We start from the raw sequence: 21421 nt of genomic DNA on the forward strand, positions 1-21421 counted from the left end.
TGAGAGTAGACACACTTCGGTCGCATTTCATACATTCACCGTGGGTCCTGAACATTTTCATCGCCCCTGAAAAGACCCCATCCCCAGTAGCAGTCACTCCCCTTCCCCCAGTCCCGGGCCCCCATGGAACTACTTTCTCACTTTACAGACTTGCCCATTCTGGAACATTCCATTCAGATGGAATCAAATAACATGTGGTCTTTTGTGTCTGGCACCTCTCACTCAGCATCGTGTTTTCAAGGTCCATCCATGGCACAGCACGGAGCGGTACTTTGTTCTTTTCAATGGCAGAATAAAGTGCCATTGTTTGGAAAGAGCGTGGTTCGTTTGTCCCTTCCTCCATCAGTGGGCATTCGGGTCATTTCCACCTTTTGGTGACTATGAATAACATTACCATGAATATGCGTGTACAGGGCTTTGTGCGGACCTTTCGCTTCTCCCAGAGGGTGAGTGCTGCTCCCACGGGAACTCCGTGTTTGATCCGTTGGAGGAGCCTCTTCCCCCATTTTCTCTCTCTCTTTTTTAAGATTTTATTTATTTGACAGAGAGACTCAGCAAGAGAGGAAACAGAAGCAGGGGGAGTGGTAAGGGAGAAGCAGGCTCCCCGCCAAGCAGGGAGCCCGATGCAGGGCTCGATGCCAGGACCCTGGGATCATGACCCAAGCCGCAGGCAGACGCTTAACGACGGAGCCACCCAGGCACCCCTCTTCCCTGTGTTCCACAGTCCAATTCTCCCCATTAGTGAGTGTCCAGCATTTGTCTCCCTTTGAAAGTTTCTTTTAATGGAGATAAAATTCACATCACATACCGGGCGCTGTAACGGCCGCTTGGAAGTACGTGGTTCAGTGACACTCGGTGCATTCGCGGTGTCGTGCCCACCAAAGCTGATATGCCCTCTCCCTTCCCCCAGCTCCTGACACCCACTCACCTGCTCTCTGGCTCTGTGGATCTGTCACTTCTGGAAGTTTCGTAGGAATGGAATCACAGTATGTGGCCCTCCTGTGAGGCTTATTTCTAACCGACTCGGAGGTGATGAGAAGGAAGGTGCCGGGCAGACCCCCTGGGTGTAGGAGAGCTCAGGAGAGCACCCATCGCAGTCTGGGGCAACATACCCCAGAACCGGGCTTGTGAACATCCCACTGATTGTCGGGAGCCCAGCTCCTGGGTCACTGCTACCAGGTGGGAGAAAGGAGACTGGCAATATTTTAAGAGCAGGAATCGGAAAACGTGTTATGAACCATAACAACAGGGATGGGGATGTCACAGTTTTCTGGGAAGGTCGGACTCGCTGCACGTCGTGCCAGTGACACGGCCCCCAAGCTGAGTGTCTGCCCGGGAGCCGTGGGTCCGCGTGAGAGTGACTGCCTCCTCTCCACAGGACTCTCCTCTCAAAGCTGTGCAGATGCTGTGGGTGAACTTGATCATGGACACGTTTGCCTCTCTGGCCCTGGCGACGGAGCCACCCACCGAGGCGCTGCTGCTGCGGAAACCGTATGGCAGGGACAAGCCCCTGATCTCTCGCACCATGATGAAGAACATCCTGGGCCACGCGGTGTACCAGCTCGCCATCATCTTCACGCTGCTGTTCGTCGGTAAGTCCACCCCAGGGCATCGCGTCTGGTGGTTCGAGGGAAGGATGATCACCAGGAACCCTAACCCAGGTCCCCCTGAGGACCCCTCCCTGCCGTCGCTCTCTGCGTGCGCCCCGGCGAGGGGTCACAGGCCCCCCGAGCCTCTGAGAAACTGTCCACGGCTCCATAGAGCTGCCTGCAGAGAGCTCAACCTTCACCCATCCCTCCACGCATCCCACGGCCATTTCTCCCGGGCACAATGACAAGAGCGCTGTGCTAGAAGCTGTGGGAAGAGGAGGATCAGGAGAAAAGAGACGTGGCGGGAGACGGAGGGAAGAGCAGGGATCGGAGACAGAGCGGCGGCAGGAGGTGAAGCAGAGGAAGGAAGACAGAGAGGAGGAAGGAGAGGCCGGAGCAAAGGAGGGATAGCCAAAGGGGGAGGATGGATGGGGACGGAGGAGGAGGAAGCCGAAGGGGGGTACAGGAAGGGAGGGGAAGACGGAGAGAGGAGAAGGGAGAGGAGGACTGAGGGTCAGGAAGCAAGACGGGGGCAAGGGCAGGAAGAGAAGGTCATCCGGGGACTCACCAATGGCTGCTCTATCCGGCGGTTTCCTTCTTTCGCACCAGGGCGGGGTCTGTCGGTCTGTCTGTTCGTGGTCCCTCTCCCTTATGTCAGGGCACTCCGGTGAGCCACCAGGGCCGCCCTCCAGGACAGAGCTTGCTGAGGGACAGGAGTCACAGTGGGTCAGGGGTGGGGAAAGTGTTCCTGTCAGTGGGCTGTTCTCTGATTTCTGGGGAGCAGAAGCCTCTTGTGCCCTGCCTGAGGGCCTCTGCCTGGCTGTCCAGGCTTAGGGACAGGGCCGAGGAGGGCCAGCCCACAGCCTCGGATGCCTCCCCAGCCCACGGCCACCTCAAGTGGGCATGCACGGTTTGTCTTGGCGTTTTCGTTCTGCCCTGCGCTTTCTGCAGCAGAGCCACGGGCCGGGCCTTGGCTGCGAGCTCGTGCTGCAGGGTGAGAGTCCATACTTTCCCTCGGCTCATACCCGGCACAGAGCCCCCCGCCCCAGCATCCTTCAGGTGGCACCTGCTGGGAGCCGTGTCTGCTCGGGGCTCAGCTCCCGCCACATAACCATTGGCTTGCAGGAGAGCTCTTCTTCGACATCGACAGCGGAAGGAATGCACCCCTGCACTCGCCGCCCTCGGAGCACTACACCATCATCTTCAACACCTTCGTCATGATGCAGCTCTTCAATGAGATCAACGCCCGCAAGATCCACGGCGAGCGGAATGTCTTTCACGGCATCTTCAGCAACCCCATCTTCTGCACCATCGTCCTCGGCACCTTTGCGATTCAGGTAGGAGGAGTGACCCCACTCTTAGAGCAGATGGGAGAGCAGGGGACCGTGCCCCGCCCCAGCTAGCGGCCTGCCACTCCCGCTCAAAGGAGCCTCTGCCCCTCCTGCTGTCCAAGCCCCTGCCAGCATTGCCTGTGACCCCATATCCTCTCTCCACACTTTCAAAACATCGTGGCACAGCCAACCCTTCGGGAGAAGCCGAGCGTTCAAAAGCGGGGGGTATTAATAGAAAACATGAGGTCTAGTGATGGCAACAAGCCAGGATACTCCCCATGGCGCGGTACATCCAGGGGAACCCCGGGTCAGTCATGAGACAGAGGGGGAGCTGGGTGCCTTTACTATGGTTTCTAGGGGAGAAACTACATGGGGCGAGCTGGCTAATGATAAGTAATTTCTGGGGGAAACGTGGGGTTCAGGTGGTGTGGGTTCTGGCCCTAATTAATTAAACCAGGATCAGTGGCCTGGAGAGGAGAGTACAGTGACAAGACTCGAAGTGTGGACTCTGGATAAAGCAATGTATTTATTTGAAACTCACCCCAGGGAGGGAGGTTCTTCCCAAGGAAGGCTAAACAAGGCAGGAGGAGGCCCAGGCAAGGCCAGCTGGGCAGAGGTGAAAGCCTCAATTTTCTAGAAGATGCAAATGTGGTCCCTGAGGGCTGGAGGAGGGGCCTCCGGAGCTGTGACGGGTTAAAGCTAACACTAACCATAACACCAACCCTATCGTAACCCTAAAAACAAGCCTAGCCCTAACACTAATACTAACCCCAACCCTATCCTAACCCTAAAAACAACCCAAGCCCTAACCCTAACACTAACCCATATCCTAACCCTAACCCTAAACCAAACCCTAACCCTAACCCTAACCCCTAACACTAACCCTAACCCTAACTCTAACCCCTAACCCTAACCCTAACCCTACCCTAACCCTGACCCTAACCACAACCCTAACCCCAACCCTAACCCTAACCCCAACCCTAACCATAACCCTCTAACCCTAACCCTAACCCCAACCTTAACCCTCTAACCCTAACCCCCTAACCCTAACCCTCTCATCCCACCCCTGCAGATTGTCATCGTCCAGTTCGGCGGAAAGCCCTTCAGCTGCTCCCCCCTGTCCACGGAGCAGTGGCTCTGGTGCCTGTTCGTTGGTGTCGGGGAGCTGGTCTGGGGACAGGTGAGTATCTGCTTTGTCCTCCTTTCCCAGCCCCAACCGTTACCTGTCTCCACCACAGCACCAGTGGTGGCCACGATGTGGGGGGTCAGGGTGCCCTGAGGCCCATGCTTGGGAAAGCAGTCGGTGTGTTCAGGGTCGGCAGCACCGCAGAACAGGACCCAGGCAGATGACGGTGTCAGCAGAGACAAGACAAAAAAAAAAAAAAAGTCATCCACCTCTCCCCCTTTCATGAGAGAAGCCAAACATTGTCGCCTAACCTGGGGGGGCTTGGGAAGTCCCCATACAGCTGGAAGTAAGCAACACCCAGCTGCATCCTCCCAGGGGCAAAGAGAAAGCATCAAGTCAGACACCTCAAGGCCTTGGCAGTTAAAGCCGTGAGAAAAAGATTGCGTTAGGGAGAGACAGCCCCGGCCCCAGGCACATGAGAGGCCTCCGAGAGCTCTGCAGCTCTAGAACATCGGTGCAGGAGGTCAAGCCCATGACCCACTTTGCCCTGTGTCTCCGTCACCTCGGACACAACAAAACAGCACAGACGGGGCTCAAACAGCTGTGGAGGCTGGAAGTCCAAGATCGAGCCTATGCAGGGCCGGGCCTGGAGAGACCAGGCGGGAGCTTCCAGGCCCCCGGGGCCAGGCCGTTGCTCCCACAGCCGGGGGTGACAGCCCGCCCCGGGCGCCCCCACCAGGGAAGCCTCCCTGAGCGTTGCTGTGGCGGGACTTGAGCGCGGGGTCGGTCCCATCAGCCTGGAGCTCCTGAGGGGCTGACCTCGGTCTCCGCACACACCCGTCCCCCCGGGGCCCGAAGCTGAGTGTGTGGCCCAGCTCGGCCCCAGGGAGACTCTGGGAGTCTCTGGAGAACGGTATTTGGTCCCAGGCAAAGCAGGTCCAGGCTTGCAGCCTCAAGGCGCCAAAACAGGACGTGTGTGTGTGTGTGTGTGTGTGTGTGTGTGTGTGTGTGTCTGTCTGTCTGTCTGTCCCCGCCCCACTCTGCCTGCAGGGAAGAGACTCTGAGGAAGCCATGCGGCACAGACACTGGCCTCAATCTCTGTCACGTGGAGGTGGGCGGTCTGGGTCCCTTGCTGGCCCCAGCAGAGCTCCCACCGTGAAGGGACCGGCCCTGCTCTGACAGCCTCCTGTCTCTGCTGTCCCTCACCTCTCGTCCCCCAGGTCATCGCCACCATCCCCACCAGCCAGCTCAAGTGCCTGAAGGAAGCAGGGCACGGGCCTGGGAAGGACGAGATGACTGACGAGGAGCTGGCCGAAGGGGAAGAAGAGATCGACCACGCTGAGCGGGAGCTCCGCCGAGGCCAGATCCTCTGGTTCCGCGGCCTCAATCGAATTCAGACACAGGTAAGCCGCCGCCGCGCCACTCGGCTGCTCTGCCTTTCCCACCTTGAGAGGGCGGCAAGCAAGCTAGTCGCACACAGTGGGTGAGACGAGCCCCCTACCAGCAGGGAAACCCTTGGGTCTTGCTGCCACGGGGACAAGGGCCATTCCCAGGTGCGCCTGCTGGTGGGCACGGGGCTGTGACTGCCTATCTCTGCCACCTCCCTCAGAGCCCAGGGAACCCTCCCTGTGCTGGGGACAGGCGTCAGCTAAAGGTGTGTGTTGTGACCAGTCACTGCTTCTTAGAGGGCACAGACTGCCCACTGTCTGCGTAGCTGCTGGGCCTTGCCTGGTTTGCTGGGAACAGCCTAGCCACAGGGAGGTGACGTTCTTGGGAGGAGACAGCTGCCGGTTACAAAGAGTCTTTGGTGAGCTCCGCGTCGCGGGCTCGTTGTGAGCGCCATGCGAGCAGAACCCGGCCACAGACTGGGGCCTTGCTGTGCGCCTCAGAACTGAGTGTGTGGCCACGCATCAGAACTGGTGCAGCCCAAGGCCTCGGTAAAGTCAGACGGTCACAAGGCCCACTCGGCCACGGGCTACCTCCAAGGCTTCACGAGCAAACCCTTCCCGGCTAGCTTTCTTGCCAGAATGTTCTGTCCTTGCTGGCTTTTTACATTCTTTGCACACACTCGCTGATGATCCCACCACAGCCTGGCCTCTGCCCACAGTGTCCCAGAGGCAGTGGTGGCCAAGGCCTACAAGACCTGCTCCTAGCTCCCGCACGCTGACCATCCCTCCGTCCTGCGTCAAGGCTTCTTCCCAGCGCCCTTCCCTAAGTGCAGCCCTGCTCTCTCTGGTGCCTCACTGTCCCCTCCGTCCCCCTGTCTGCTCCTCAGCCTCGCATGCCGAAAACCCCACAGACCCGGGGCCACTGGACCCCATAGAGAAGGAAAGAAGAGCCCCACTGTCTCTGCCTCCCGAGCCCCCAGGGACACTTGTCACTCTCTGCCACTCCCATGCCTCCCAAAGCCCCACCTCCAGTCTTTCTCTGTGTTCCATCCAGAACCCCCAACCCCATGCCCCAGACCTAGGCACAATTGCTTTTCCTCCCCGGGAGTCCCACCAGCGGAAAGAACAGGGCCATGCGCTTAGCCCCGCCCTCCCCCGGATTCCCACAGGGGCTGCTGGGCCTGGGACATGACCTGAGAGCACACCTCTCTCCAGATCTGCCTCCAGCCTGGCACACAGGCTCATCGCAGAGAACCTTTTACACAATTTGCCCGAAGTGCCCTCCATAGGCGGTGCCTACCCCACCGGGGGTCTGGCGCCCCTGCGTACGAGCTCGCCGGTTGTTGCCTCATGGAGCTCAGGCTCAGCACCCCCCGCCAGAGCCCAGCCTCGCCTTCCACCACACGCTCTCAGCCTCCCACTGCTTCTCCAGCCTCTGTTCTGCTCGCCCCTCCGATGACCCCATCCACACCATGGCCCCTGTATCCTCTCTTCATGTCTTAAGGGTCAAGTCCAGAGTTCTGACCGTGGCCTTCGAGCCCTTGCCTCTTAGCTTCACCCCACCCTCCCTGTGGCCCTGTCACCCCTGCTGCTTTTCCAGACGTGCATTCGCTCTGCCTCTGTGCCAGTCACCCATTGGCCCGGGGCTCCCCAGCTCTCCCTGTGTTCCTTTGGGGTGTCTCCTCCTCCCGCAGCACCACTTCGTGAAGCCTTCTCAGAGTCCACCCCCACCCGCCCCCGTAGGCCCCACGCAGCCATCGGGGCTCTCAGCCCAGGGCTCTGGACTCAGGGAGGAGCCGAGTCCTCTGGGGAACTTTCCAAAGCCGCAGGGTCCTGGGTTGCTCCCAGCGCTCTGGGATATAGTAGGGGCACGTAAGGTGGCCTCCAAAGAGTCCATGTTGAAGGAGCTGCCCAGAGACGCAAGGGGCTTCTCGCCAGCTCTCGGGCTCATTCCTCTTCGCGTCCCAAACCCCTAGGCCAGCGTGGCCAGGGAAGACTGTCTCAGGTCCGAATGAAACGCTGAGTGCCCAGGGGAGGGGCAGGAATAACTTCATAGCCAGATGGCCAGGTGTCCCCTCACTGCCTCACACCCAACTGCGAGTCCCTGCCCACCCCATCCTGGCCCCATGGGCTCTTGTCTGTCTTGCCCCGGTCCAGCTGCGGAGCTGAGAGCCAGCCTGAGATAGCTGAAGCGGGGCATGGAGCATCACAGCCCAAGCTGGTGGTCGCTTTTCCAGCCGCTCAGATAGCAGCCCTGCCCAGGGTGAGGCAGCGGGGGGTCGGCGGGCGCCCGCCAGCTGTGTGTCAGGGTCTTCCATGTGCCTGGGGGCTCTCGGGCTGCCTGGCTGCCTGGCTAGTGGAGCAGATCTCCTCACTCAGAGTCTTGGGAGTTCCGGGTCGTTCTGATTATCACCGCCCATATAGACACTAGCTAGTCAGGTCACTACTTTGTACACGATGAAGGGGGGCCCAGGGAGACGGGGCCTCACCGCAGGTCACCCAGTGAGCGCCTCTGTCCCCTGATCCACTAGCATAAATTCATGCTCCTCAAGAACGCTGAACCAATTAGCTACTTTTGCTAATTTAAGAGCATCTGTTCTTTTTGATTCAAAATATACCTGCTTGAAAAACAGAAATAAAGTCCCCCAGCTCGTATGTGTACCCCAAGCCAAGGGAGTTGCCCTAGATTTCTGGATTTTGCGAACAACAGAGCTGCTCCCCAGACTGCGGAGGCCAGCACAGCTTTTCATGTTGCTAAGTAAAGGCATTCTGTATAACCTGCTACCTCCTTTCTTACTAACATAGCAATACGCCAAAGAGTTGGGTGGGGGCATTCCCAAATAAAAAAGAGTCCTTAAAAGCGAGCACATGGAGCTTGTCGAAGCGGTCACAACGTGGTCTACTCCCCGTTCCATTATGAACCAGTGAGAAGCTTCAGCAGCAACTGAAATTTTGTGGGGTGGGGAGCAATTTTGAGGTATTTTGACTGATACTATCATCCCATCGGGACACCGGGAGGAGAGGCCAAATCAGGGGCAGGAAAAGCATCTTTTCCTTCCCTTGTTGCCTTTGCTGCCATTAGGAATGCCCTCTCAAGACAGATTTTAGAGACCTTTTGGCCATCCAGGGAGAAGAGCCCCCCCCCCCAAGAGAGGGTGGCATTCGGCACGGGTCCTCTTCCTCCAGCGCATTGGGGCACAGAAGACACTGTGCCAGACCCCTGTGGCCGCTCAGTGCGCCTTATGCGTGGGTCTCGGTGGAGCTCGGCGGCAACAGAGGGCGAAAGTCTTTTCTACCACGTGTCTCGGAGTCAAAACGATGTACATGTTCCTTTGGGTTGGGGCGAGGGAAGTCCGAGCACTCGAGCTGCCTGCTTCCACGAAGCCTGGCCCCGTGTCAGACCCTGGCTGAAACTAGCGGTCTCACAAAGGCGAGAGTAGGTGGCCAGCTTGCATCAGGAGCCAGAATTGCTTTGCTGCTCATGTCATCCTGTGAACCATATGGCAATTTCCAGAAGTCAGATCCACCTTGTAAGGTCAAAAGATTCTGCCCCGCCCCGCCACCCCCCCTACCCCACCGCCAACTGCATCCCTACAAGGCATTCCCAAAGAGGAAGCCAAAAGTGTGCCATGTCCCACAGCCTGGGCACACAGTCGTCTCCAAGGAGGAAACATTCAGCCACAGGTCTGATTCACCTCCCAGAGATCCAGGCCAGTGAAAGATGGGGTCAGGAAGTCAGAAGACACTGGGACTCCTCGCGAGTTCACCACATGGTTCTCACCACCCATAGACCCAGTTCCCTTTCGACACCTGGGAAACTTTGAGGGCGGGGGACAAAGCAAAAGCCATCTTTGCTCACAGGACCCTCCGATCGCTCTGCTCCCCTTCCTGCCATACCTGATACGACAGAGCAGGTGCTTTTGCAAAATCATTAAGTCCCTTCTTCCCCTGAGGCTGCCCACCGGGGAGCTCCCTCGGTCACTTGGAAGGGGCGATGGCCACAGCTCCGCACAAGGCAGGGCAGGCCAGCATAGTGAGAAGCAGTGGACTGTTGCTTGGAGCACTGTCTACCGAGGAGGGGCTGGAGAAGGGTCCCCGTCCCCACACCCTCGGTGAGCACAGCCACAGGGACACTCGTCCTAACAGGAGGGAGTGTGCCCTACTCCTCCAGTCTGTTGGGTGGACATGTCCTGACCTAGGGGAACGGAGTGTCGCCAGACACACGTGCTTGTTGACAAGTGGCTTGCAGTGAGCACAGGGTGACCGCAAACGGCTCACCGGGACACCGGGGTGAGGGGCTGGAGAGCCATCAGGGGCCACAGTGCAAACAGTGTCCCTGGTGCTCATGATCCGCTCAGCAAGGCCTCCCTCTCTTGGTGGCGACACAGAGGCCGGCCTCAGCCTTGACCACGGCCCCGTCAGAAGCACTGGCAGCTCCCAGGGAGCGGGGTGACCTAGATGAGGCTTCTCTGTCCCCACGTGCCCCCCCGTGCCCCCCCCGCGACACCCCCCCCACCCCCGTCCTCACCCAGCCCCACCCCCTGCGGTCGCCAGGACAGCAGTGCAAGCCAAACTTTATCTCGTTTTCTCTCCCACAGATGGAGGTAGTGAGTACCTTCAAGAGAAGCGGTTCATTTCAGGGCGCCGTGCGCCGGCGGTCTTCGGTCCTCGGCCAGCTCCATGACGTAACCAATCTTTCTGCCCCTACTCACGTAATTCTCTCCGCCGCCCATCCCACCAGTGCCGCTGGGAGTGAGTCTTGAGTCCCCTTTTCTCTCATAAATGGCATCTCTGGGGAGAAAAAGCCTCCCCGCCTCTTCCCTCTCTTCTCTCCGGTCTTGCGGCCTCCGCTCACGGTCACGGTGCTTCCTCCGCGCCACCTGGTCCATCCCGCCCCGACGGCGCGTCTCTCCGAAGCCATGTTGTTCCCTTACGAAACGGAGTGACTCCATGGCACTGCTGGACCTTCCGTTCTTTCCTTTGTTTGGTTTTTTGGTTTCATTCAGTGCTCCTTCTGTCCTTGGTTTTCTTTTCTCGAACTTGTCTGCATTTGCCGATGGTTCTTCACGAACTCGGGCCGCTTCTGGTGGTGTCTGCTGTCGGGGAGGGGCCTTGGCCGGGGTTCCGTGGGGCAGAAGGGAGGCCCGTGGGCTCAGGGCTGCCTCGCAGGGCCGGAGAGGGAGGCAGAACACTCCAGGCCGCCTGCTCGGGACTAACGTGGCAGCTTCCAGAACCCCCCTTGAGGCTGGTCTCCAAAGGCGGTAGACCAGATGCGGGCTTCGGGAGGCCAGGGCCTCATGTCCCCGGGTGGGCTTGGTGGCGGCCGGTTGCTTCTGCCTTCGTCCTGAGCCCGTGGTACGAGAGGTGTCTCTGCCACATTTCCACTTGTTTCCCGAAACACCCTTGCTCTTTCCCGAACAGGCCTCAGGATTGGAAGGTCTTAGCCTGATCCGGTCCACGTTCTCTCTCCTCCTTCGTCTGAGAAGCAGGGAGAAGTAGAATCCCTTCTCGGTTCCGATGGAAACTTTCCACCATGTTGGTCACAGTTTAAAGGGAACCCAAGGGCTGTCCCAAGAGAGGTAGAAACTTCCATGACTGTTCACATCTTTTTGCGAAGAGTAAACGACGACTACCAGAGCCCCGAACCTGCCACCCCACGGCAGGGACGGTGTGGGCCTTGCTCCCTCCCGGGGCCTCCTGCTTCTTGTAAAGATCAAACAGTAAACCTTCCAGTATGAGCCCAGAGCCCCTTCTGGGATGGTTCAACGCTACCTCTTTCCTTTCCTTCCAGTGAGACCCGGCACCTCTCACCTCCGTGAACAGCCGTTAACTGTGCCTTTTTCCCTCACCAGACTCTGGGATTTTCTTCTCTTTCCCTTTTTTGCTTTTGTCTTGTCTTTACCCCCCCCCTTTTTTTATTTTTCTTCCTCTTTTCTTTTTCATTTTCTTTTTTTAGGAACGGGTGAGAGGTCCCCCGTGGGGCCCTCCTCTTGCTTGTACTGTCATTTCAGGCCACTCTGCCCCTTCAGGAAGGGACGTGGGCCACACCCGCCCCCGCCGGACCTCCTGTCCCCTTCGGAAACAGCATGTAGATGCGCGCGCGCACACACCCAGCCCTTCCCCGGGCCGCAGACCGCACACACCTCCAGCTGCCCTGCACACTCACTGGGCCTCCCCACCTGGGCCACAGATCCTGACCGTCTGCCATCACCGATCGGCTGGAAAGCTCTGGCCTTGTCCCAGAGGGGTCTTGCCACCACTCCACCCAGGGGGTCTGTGGGAGGTTCAGCTACAGGCAATTGAGGACGGAAGTGCTCCCCAGTCTCTCGCGAGCCCCTCAGCTAGGGCCTGGCTGAGGCAGCAGCACCTTCCTTCCTGGAAATGAAGGGACAAGAGGGGGCGTGAGTCTGCCCAAGGGGCACAGAGCGACCTGCCCCGTCCCTCCCTCTCCCTTGACTTTTTCCACACGTTTCTTTGCCATCTCTCTCTGCACTTCCTGTCTGTCTGTCTGTCTGTGCATCTGTCTGTTGACTCGAGAGGGGAGGCAACTGACAGAGCCCCCACTCCTCATGCCCCTCAGGCCTTCTCCACTCCAGGGCCTGCCGGGCCTCCCCTCCGGGAACCTGGCGAGGCCCGCTATCTCTTGGCTCCCTTGGAATTCCTTGGCCTTCCTCCTCTTTCTCTTCCTAGCAACTTCCTTCCTTCTGCAGCCACCCTACTTCCCACTTTGGGGAGCCCAGCAGTGCCTGGCAAGAACAGCTCGAGAGACACCACCCTTCCCACTGGTCATGAGCCTCTCCAGGAGGACAGAGCTAGTGCCTGACCAGAAAAGGGGCCACTGTCCCATCCGCTGTGCCACCTGTGAGGAACAGATGACAGGGCCCCGGTGAGAGGAAGCTGTCTGAGAAAGGCGCTGGTGTGGCAGCAAGGGGGTCCCAAGGTCCCAACTCACAGGGCCAACCCCAGGGCTCATCCCATTTGAGTGGCAGCAACTCAGAAAGGACCCCCTCCCCCCAACACATACACACACACACACACACACACACACACACACACACACACTGTGGAGGAAGTTGCTGGTTGGAGGACTTGGCAACACCAGGGGACATGCCTGCTTCCGGAAGCCACCAACCAAAACCACTTCCCGCCAGCATCACTGTGGGGCAGATGGTTTGGAACTCCAAACTGCTTCACCATCCAAGCAGTGAGGACCTAGAAAAATCATTCAGCCCAGCGCCCTCATTGTACCAAACAGGAGAAGGCCTGGCACAGGGGCCGGGGAGCCGCTGGCCCTCACCCTCTCCTGGACCTGACCAGAAGGAAGGCAAGGTGCAGATCGCAACAGAGCCCCGAGCCAAGCCACGAGGCAGCTTGGTAGAGGGTGCAGTGGTGACAGGCCACGAGGTTTTCCCAAGGAAAACCCCAGCTCTTTCGAGAAGGCTCCTATCCTCTTCGCCCCCAGTCCAGCCAGTCTGGCCCTCACCCACATGCTGGAGCAAATCTCTCCAACACACCAGGGCCTCTGGTCTGACATCACTCATACCAGGACCGCCGGGCTCTCCGGGTGGAGGGCCCAGCGCGGGTGCATACACGGAGCCCCAGGGCCAGAGGGAGCAGTAATGCTGCTCACCTGCATAGGTCCCTGCTGTGGCACCAATGCTAAGAGGTGGCAGGAGGACATCCTCAGAGCCGGAGGGAAAGGAGAGCTCCCAGAGGGGTGACCGGGGAGGGTTAGAGAAGAGAGGTCCTTGGGGCTCGGCACACCCACACTCACACCCGCCCACCCTTTCCAGCCGAACCCCGACCCCCACAAGGCTTCACACACTCACATGTCTTTGCTCGCCCTGGATTTGGGAGCCCCACACAGCACCCATTTCTCTGGCCACACATAGGGACCTTGCAGCCCCAGGGTGGCTCGCTTAGCCTTTCCATTCTCAGCTGGGGTGTCGCACCTGCCCCTCACGGCCATCACCTCCTGACGTGGGACCTCAGCTTATCCTCCTGAGGCCAGGCCCTGTGAGCGGCTCACTTAATCAGCACTCTGGTCTCGTGAAAACTAACAGGGAGCGTGATCCTGCCCACCCCCGCTCACCCCCGCTGCCCCTGCTACTAGAGCTGCCAAAAGCTTGGCCCGCCCCCCTGGCTGGAGAGTCCAAAGGTGTGGCCTGAGATGGGGTACTCTGTTCCCTCAGGTTTATCCCCAAGCAGCAAGCTGGATGCCAGATCGCTGCCTCCTGGGGGGTGGGTGAGTGGAGACACACAGTCCTGCCCCAGCGCCCCCTCCTGAGCCATGCTTCCGAAGCCTGCTCCCCCCAGCTTGCCTCAGGGGCTCCCCCATCTCATCAGGGCCCTCCTGCCACAGGCCTGGGCCCCCGTATTGGAACAGAGAGGGCTCCTGAACCAGCCAGGTGACAGGGCCCAGGGCGGGCAGCGAGTTTGGTCAGATGCGGCCAGAAGGGCTCCCTCTGGGCCACTGAGCTCTGACCGCGCCAGAAACAAATCATAGCCATTGCTCTATTTTAATCGCCTTCTGCAACCAGAAAGCCTTCCATCCAACTTGGCAAAGCCGATGCCAGGTAAGCCCCAACAGTCTTCTTGGGCACCCAGTCCCCAGAGCCCGGGGCAGCAGGCTCCGCACACACCGGCAGGGCAGCCGCTCCCGGAATTAAACCAGCCCCGTGGAGGAAGGAGCCTTGCCCAGCCAAGGCAGTCTTGCTCGCCGGCGCTGGCGTCTTTCTTGGGAAGCTCAGTTGATTTCCAGCCAGGCCTCTCCACTTGCGTTCCCGAGGACAGCGCGGGCGCTGCTTGTCAGCGATCTGACAGCGTTGTTTCCGCATTAGGAAGGGCATGAGCCCTGCCTGGCCCGAGCCTTCCTACAACCGTGGGCCCTACAACAGAGAAGGGCCTTCCGGCTAATTCCCAAAGCACATGCTGGCTCACCGCCTACGGTAGACCCCAGAACCCCTGCTCCGAGCCCCGCCCGGTAGGTACTTCCAAGCCCATTCCCAGGGTGGCAGCCAGAGCCCAGGAAGCTCAGGCCTTACTCACGGCCCCACAGCAGGACGTGGCCGGGACGAAATGCAAGGCCGGTCACCTGAGAGGCCCAGGACTCAGCCCATGCCTGGGTCCACCCAGGGCCACAGAATGTTGCGATCGGCAGAGGAGCCTGGGCTCTCCCGGTCCTGGCACAGGTGCCAGGATGGGAGGTGATCTCCACAGAGCTTGCCGGCTGTTAGCATTCGTGACTTTTGCTAACAGGCACGGAGTCCGTGCTTCGCTGGTCTGAGGTTCGAGCTCTCCCTCAGTGCAAGGGCCAGCTCTGGACTTCGCAGTTTTACATTTCCTAATTCCATGGTGAGGAAAGGGAAGCTTCCTCTTGGATTGTGGGTCTGTTCTTTGCATACCTCTTTGTGTCGCAATCAAGCCCTGAGCCACTCTCGTGCCCACAGCGATGATTTGGGACCTGGGAACCCCAAAGTTCCCCTGGCTCTCCCCAGCTGCTATGTTCAGAATTTGCTGTAAACCCAAAGCCTGAATGCCGGAGAGCAGAAAGTCCCCTCCCTCCCGCAGAAGATTCTGGATTAGTGGCTGGTACAGAGACAGGCTTGGAGGGAGTAGCATTGAGACAGAAGCACAGGGTGGGAAGCATGGTGACTCCTCCCGACCCCGAGCCTGCTGGTCTCCCGCACTGAGAAGAAAAGGCCAAAAGGTTGTCAAGCACAGTTTCTGTTGTTTCTGTTGTCATCATTGTTCAGGAGACTTGGCTTTTCTTTTTCTCTTCTTTTCTTTTCCTTCCCTTTTTGCATTTCTTTACTTGGGTGGGTGGTCTCTGGGTCCTTCCCTCGGCCTCCCGGTTTGTCACACCCCCTCCCCACCCTCATCACCTCCTGCCTTGCAAACTTGAGCATGGGAAGTCAGAGCAAAAGTGGAGCACAACCGCTTTCAGCCATGACCTTCAGCCCCTCTGCCCTTGCCCCATGCACCCCTCAGGAGCACAGTCCTGTTGCAGAGTGTGGCACAGGCATCCCTTCTGCTTTGGCTCTGGGCCGCTGGAGTGGGGCTGTGGCTTCGAAGCGTCACCCACCCTGTCCCCATTGACGGAGCTCAGGGCTCCGGGGAAGGCTGGCCAGCACTCACCTGTGAGGGCAGAGGGCGGACAGCAAAGAACGGAGAAGTCAGCTCGTGTTAAGTGTAGATGGTCACAAGCCGCAGAAGAGAAGAAAGCAGAGCAAAAGAAAGGTGTTTTAGAGAAAAATTGTCTGGGACAAAGGATCGAGGTGTGAGCCGAGTTCTGAGGACAGAGAAAAAGTTCACATGGGACACTCTGGCAGACGCACAGTCTAGACAGGGGAAAGGGCAGCTGTGACGCGGCTGGGGGAGGCCTGAGCTAACTGGTCGGAGGCACTTTGGGCAGCCGCCCGCTGAGCTCTTGGTGGCTGCAGGCACTGTGCTGGGTGCTGGGAGCTGGGGAGGTCAGCGAATGGGACAGACTCCAGTTTTGGGGAACCTATGGAAAGGAGACAGAGGAGAGAATAATGGCGTGGGGCAGGGGTGAGTTGAAGGTGAGCCACAGCGGGAGATGGGAGGGCTGAGACTGTGAACAGAACAGGCGAGGGGGAGCCGTGATGCTCAGTGGCAAGGAGAGGGAACCGCTTGTGCAAAGGCCCTGAGGCAGAGGTGTGCAGGTGGTGTTTGGTATTGTACAGTCTGGAAGCCAGGGCCTGGGGCAGTAAAGAGGAATGAGAAAGATGGCCTGAGGCAGGCCCTGACTTTGCGGGAGACAGCTCTAGGAAGGGTTTAGACTCCTCCCCAGGGTGTGACAAGTTCTGGCTTTTGTTTGAAAGGATTGCTTGGGCTGCTCTGCAGAGAATAGACTGCAGAGGTAAAGGGCAGGGGCAGGGAGATGAGGGAGAAGGTGTGGGGTGGAGGGACTCACTAGCAGACAGATGGGAGTTAAGACCTTGGCTGACCAGATCAGTTAGGAAATGTGTGGGTGGAGAGGAAGGAGAGAAAATGTCCAAAGATGAGCCCTGGGGCCCTCAGATGTGAGGATATGGGGAAAGGGCAGAGAACCATCTGAGCCGGGGAGCCGGAGTGTGGCACGAAGAGCACTGCACTCCCAGATGGGGGGTCCCTGGGGAGAGGGGGTCAGGAAGGAACCAGCCATTGTAGGCAGCTAGAGGGGACTATGGCCCCAGGAGAGTCTCTTTTAAGATAAGACAAATGAGTAAGCTAGGCCAGGGAGGGGACAACACCCTTGAGTGGGTGCAGGGGTGAGGTGCCAGGCAGTGCGGGAGCAAGCAGGGCTGCCTCTCAGACATCGGGAAATGCGGGGTACAACGGGCCTCTGTCGGATCCTCCTCGGCTCTCCCAGACACCCTGGCTACAACCCGAGGGAGGCATCTTTATTGGAAAGTGCTTTTCCTGTCTTTCTTTTACTCTTAAGTTATCTGACAGTAAAATGGACTTGTTTAGCGCGGAGGCGGGGTTCAGTTCGGTGCATTCCTGTACTGCACGGAGTGGACCCAGGGCAGCCCCATCGCCTGCTGGAATGCTTGGAGGCCCCCACCTGAGCCAGGTTAGGGAGGGTGGGTGTGATTCAACAGTCGGAGACGAGGGAGGCTGCGAGGGAGCCCGAAGATGTGCGCCAGGGAGGACTGCGGGAGTGGGCAGTCGGGGTCTCTGCCCTTGGGGGTTGTGAGAGGCAGAGAGAGCCCCGTTGTGAAGAAGGTGGGGACCTGGGGGCCATGGGACATGCTGAGGCAGGGCTCTGGGGTCGGGAATCGAGGCACCTCTGTGGTTTGGCCAGAGCCCTGCACGAGAATGGGAAGACCAGGGCTGACCTTCAGCCTCCCGCAAACTGATAGACCCGTCTGCCATCCAAGGGACATGAGGGACAGCAGGGCATGCAGGGAAAGGGTGCAGCTGGCTGCAGACATAGGGGGTATGAAGGGTGTGTATATATGCTGGCCCTGATAGCCTTGAGGGTGGCAAGGTCCTTTGGGGAGTGGCAGAGATGGAGAGATGGCCCAAGGGACTCCCCCTGCAGCTTGGGGAGGCGCTCCTTCCGCTCAGCCTTGGTCACTCTTTTGCTGGGACCCCGTGAACTCTGCCGGGGGTTGTTCCGAAGCCCCCCGTGTGTGAGCTCGGGTCTCTGGGGCAGGCCTCTCTTCTCGAAACATTTGCCGGTTCTCACCAAACCCATCCCAGGAGGTCACGGTGCCCTTCAGGGTCGGGTGGCCTGAACACACCCCATCAAACTCCCAATACCAAGCAATCTGTTAACAGCCTGAGGCTTGAATGCGGGAAAGTGGGACCCGAAAGAGACTTGAGATGACACAGGTCTGCGTGAGCAGCCCTGGGCCCCGCTTTGGGGACTGAGCGACGGAGCGACGGCTGTGCCATGCTCTGTCTCTGTCGACAGGACCAGACCAGTGACGAGACAGTCATTAAAGTGAGTCTGATTATACTTGGGAGGAGCACCCTGCGGGAACATTCCAGAGCTGCGGAAGCTGGAGAGGGAATGGCTGGCTGCCCTTTTTGGACAAGGACTTTGGAGTTCAGCCAGGCACAGGGCGTCCTGAAGATGGGTCTGACTTTATGACCCAGGTCCAAAGGAGGGTCAGGCTCAGCTAGAGGAAAAGGTGTAGCCGGGATCATCAGATCATTGCTGCCAAACTTACCACAAAGGCACCCAGGGTCAAGGGCAGCAGGATCTGGCTTGCTGTCCTTTCTGTGGCTTGAGGTGCGCTGCCGACAGCTGGAGCAGGTTTTCCACCACCGGCGCGCCAGCCGCTGTAAACGTCCCGGGAGCTCCCCCTTCCCCCGTGCTGGCCCCAGAAAAGGCCCAAATAATGAGGCCACATCTGCAATGACAAAAGAATTCTCTTTCATTAAAAATATGAACGATTCTTACGTCAACTTCTGGGTTACCCCTTTCTCAGAAGCCAGTCTGGGAGAGTTAAGAAACTGAGGGCAAATCTTTGGCCATCTGTAATCCAGAAGGTGTGACTTCACCGAATTCAGAGACAGTCCTAGCCAGATGTAAGATTTGGAGTTAGGAAGTCCCAGTTTCACGGAGCCCTCTGGCTGACTTTCTGCACTCACAGGGCTGCGAGGCTCACGGGGCTTAAACTGATTTCGCAGCGCTGTGCTTGGCCGCGCAAGGACAACTCCAGGACCCAGGCCCTGGAAGGTCCAAAGGGATTCATTGTCAGCAGTGTGATTCATGGTCTAAATGTCACCATTTAGGTGACAGCTTTTAGGGGCCAGCAAATTTCTCTTATAAAGGCCAGGTCTCTGTCGCAACGACCCAGCTCTGCCCTGGGATCAAGAACTGCATTGCAGAGACAATGCAGAAAGGAAAGGGCGTGGCTGTGGGGCTGAGAGCCTGTGTTAGCCCGTGGGCCACAGTTGGCCAACACCTAGTCGAAACCAAGAAAGCCAAGTCCTAGAACCTTTGACGTGGAAATGACTGTGGGACTGCTGCTATGTCCACCCACTGACACAGGGAAGAGCCGGCTTTGCTGCTGGCTCAAGCGGGGCCCAGCAGAGGCCTTCCCTTCGAATTGAGCTTCTAGAACCAAGAGGGAGCCCAGGTGGAGGGGGACCAGGGAGGGAACGAAGGGAGGCCTCAGCTCTGTGGCTCGTAGACCTGGTGACATGAGCACTCATGACCAAGAGCCTCTTTCTGGGAGCAAGATCCGGCCGGAGCGGGGGGAGGGAGAAGGGGGCTCGAGTTCGGCTTGGGACAAGGGCCACCGTAGCCAGGGACCAGGGCACTGTGGGAAGCTCTTCCCTGTGGAGAGTTATGCCGACGTGACATCTGTCAAAGCCAGTGGAGCAGCCAGGAAGTGAGATCTAGAAAAGAGGGAGAACACGGCAGATTCCAGGGACCAAAAGAAGTTATGTGGCTTCGAAATTGAAGAGGAGGAGGGCAGCGCAGGCTGAGAAAGGCTGGAGGCGCAAGGAGCGCCAGATTGCAAAATGCCTGTGACGGCAGGACACGCAAAGGCCCAAGGGTCTGCGAAGGGAAAGGACAACCAGCCGCAGGCAGGGGCCTGTCGGAGGCATGAGGCATGGTTGCGTTGGATCCGGGCATCCAAGCAGGCCGGGCTTAGTGGGTGCAGTCGAAAGTGGAGCCATTTTCAGTGGAGGCGGTCGGGGCTGGGAGATGGGCCAGGGCGAATGAACCAGTGCTGGGGCTCCGGGGCGCCATGAGACAGAGGAAGGAGAAGTGGGGGAGACAGGGCCTGAGCACCCAGTGACATAGGAGTAGGGCTAGCAGTGGCAATTCAGGGAAACCGGGAAGAGTTTCCAGAAGGTCAGCTGTGCTGGGTGCCCCTGAGAAATCAAATAAGACGAAGACACAGAAGTCTCCCCGGAACATAGCAGCAGAAAGACTGATGGTCTGGGCACGATGGGGGCTGGTGACAGTCACGAGAGCCAGAGGGACAGAGAAGAGGTCTAGAGAGAAGCCAGGAAGGGAGACCCGCTTGGGAAAGGCCAGTAAAGTGCCCACAGACTGGAGACTTTCTCTTATCAGAAAGTTCTGGGGACTTTCTGGTAGGAGGAAGGGGAGGTAACAGCCCAGAGTCTCACACACTGATCGCTCTCGAGCTCCAAAATGCCCGCCTGGGTGGGCCCAGAGAAAGCCACTGCCACTTGTCCTGCGTGTGGATCAGATGACGAGATGCGGACCCAGTCCGGGGAGTCCTTAGCGCGACCAGGCAGAGCGGCCCCCGTTGCTCCGTTCGGGTGGAAGGACCACTGCCGTGGGTGGGACTTGCCGCACCAGCGCCACTGACTGTCCTTCCCCCCTTCCTCCCTTCCTGTCTGGCCCCCGCCCTCCCTCCCTGCTCCCACCTCGCGCTCCAGATCCGGGTGGTGAAAGCATTCCGTAGCTCGCTCTACGAAGGCCTGGAGAAACCGGAATCCAAGACCTCCATTCACAACTTCATGGCGACGCCCGAGTTTCTGATCAATGACTACACCCACAACATCCCGCTCATCGATGACACGGACGTGGACGAGAATGAGGAGCGCCTGCGGGCCCCCCCGCCCCCGGCCCCCAACCAGAACAACAACGCCATAGACAGCGGCATCTACCTGACCACGCACGGCACCAAGTCAGCTACCTCGTCAGCGTTTTCTTCCAGACCCGGGAGCCCGCTCCACAGCGTGGAGACGTCCCTCTAGGGGAACTGCTCTCAGCGCACCGCACACGCGCGCACGCGGCCGGCCGGCGTGGGCCTGCGAGGAGGGCACGGCCAAGGCGGCGGCAGGGGTGCTGGCGCGGCACTCGCGGGGGCCGCTCCACCCGAGGCTTCCGACCTGGCACTGAGGAGGAGGAGGGAGAAACTAGAGCGTGAGCAGAGCTGCGTTTCCCATTTTTCTATCGAAGCATTTTTTTTAAACGAACACTACAGGTCCCCCAGACATTCGCCGCTCCGGCTGTGCGATGGGGCGGGGGGCTGTGCTTGGCTGATGGGGCGGGCGTTGCATCGCACCCACCCGAGAGCGAGCGGACCCACAGGTTCGCACAGGATGCCCGGCCAGCCCCCCGCCTGCCCGCCGGGAGCCGCCAGCAAACGGACCTGCACCACCGAGCGCCCCTCCCCCAGGACACACGTACGGTCTGTATGTGTGCGCGTGTGTGCGTAACTGTGTGTGTGCGTATAGACATATACGTACATATATGACCCGATGCATATTTAAAGAATAAGGAGCTATTTATCAGCATGATATTTCCATTCCTCTTATCAGGTGTTTTCATTTTGAAATCCCATTATTTACTGTGGCGAGGTTTTTTCAGGGAACGGGACTGCGAGAGTATCTTTTCGGTTGCTTGTCCCCCCCCCACCGCTGCCCCCCACCTTCCGCCCAGCCTCTGTGCTCCAACCTGGGCCTCCCTCCTGCACGGTTCCTGGGAGTGTTGCTGTGCAGATTCCTGAGAAGGTCGGGGAGAGAGACACGTTTCACGCGTTG

The 21421-nt window shown here is 58.9% G+C and overlaps 1 protein-coding gene across 4 annotated transcripts in view; it reads left to right on the forward strand.

Annotated features, from left to right (window-relative positions):
- The window catches only part of ATP2B3 (ATPase plasma membrane Ca2+ transporting 3), a 55712-nt gene extending 34528 nt beyond the window's left edge, over nucleotides 1-21184 (forward strand). Inside the window, exons 17-22 of one of the 4 annotated variants that reach the window (XM_059156628.1) lie at nucleotides 1379-1592; nucleotides 2715-2926; nucleotides 3993-4100; nucleotides 5267-5449; nucleotides 10033-10146; nucleotides 20312-21184. In XM_059156628.1, coding sequence (XP_059012611.1) covers nucleotides 1379-1592; nucleotides 2715-2926; nucleotides 3993-4100; nucleotides 5267-5449; nucleotides 10033-10146; nucleotides 20312-20632 — 1152 coding nt within the window. In that variant the 3' untranslated portion in view covers nucleotides 20633-21184. Of the gene's footprint in view, nucleotides 1-1378; nucleotides 1593-2714; nucleotides 2927-3992; nucleotides 4101-5266; nucleotides 5450-10032; nucleotides 10187-10855; nucleotides 11206-20311 lie in introns of those variants that run through there. The other 3 variants (XM_059156630.1, XM_059156632.1, XM_059156629.1) reach the window with 3 other exon arrangements.
- The last annotated feature ends 237 nt before the right edge of the window (nucleotides 21185-21421 follow it).

Source organism: Mustela lutreola, chromosome X (genome assembly GCF_030435805.1).
Source record: "Mustela lutreola isolate mMusLut2 chromosome X, mMusLut2.pri, whole genome shotgun sequence".
Lineage (NCBI taxonomy): Eukaryota > Metazoa > Chordata > Mammalia > Carnivora > Mustelidae > Mustela > Mustela lutreola.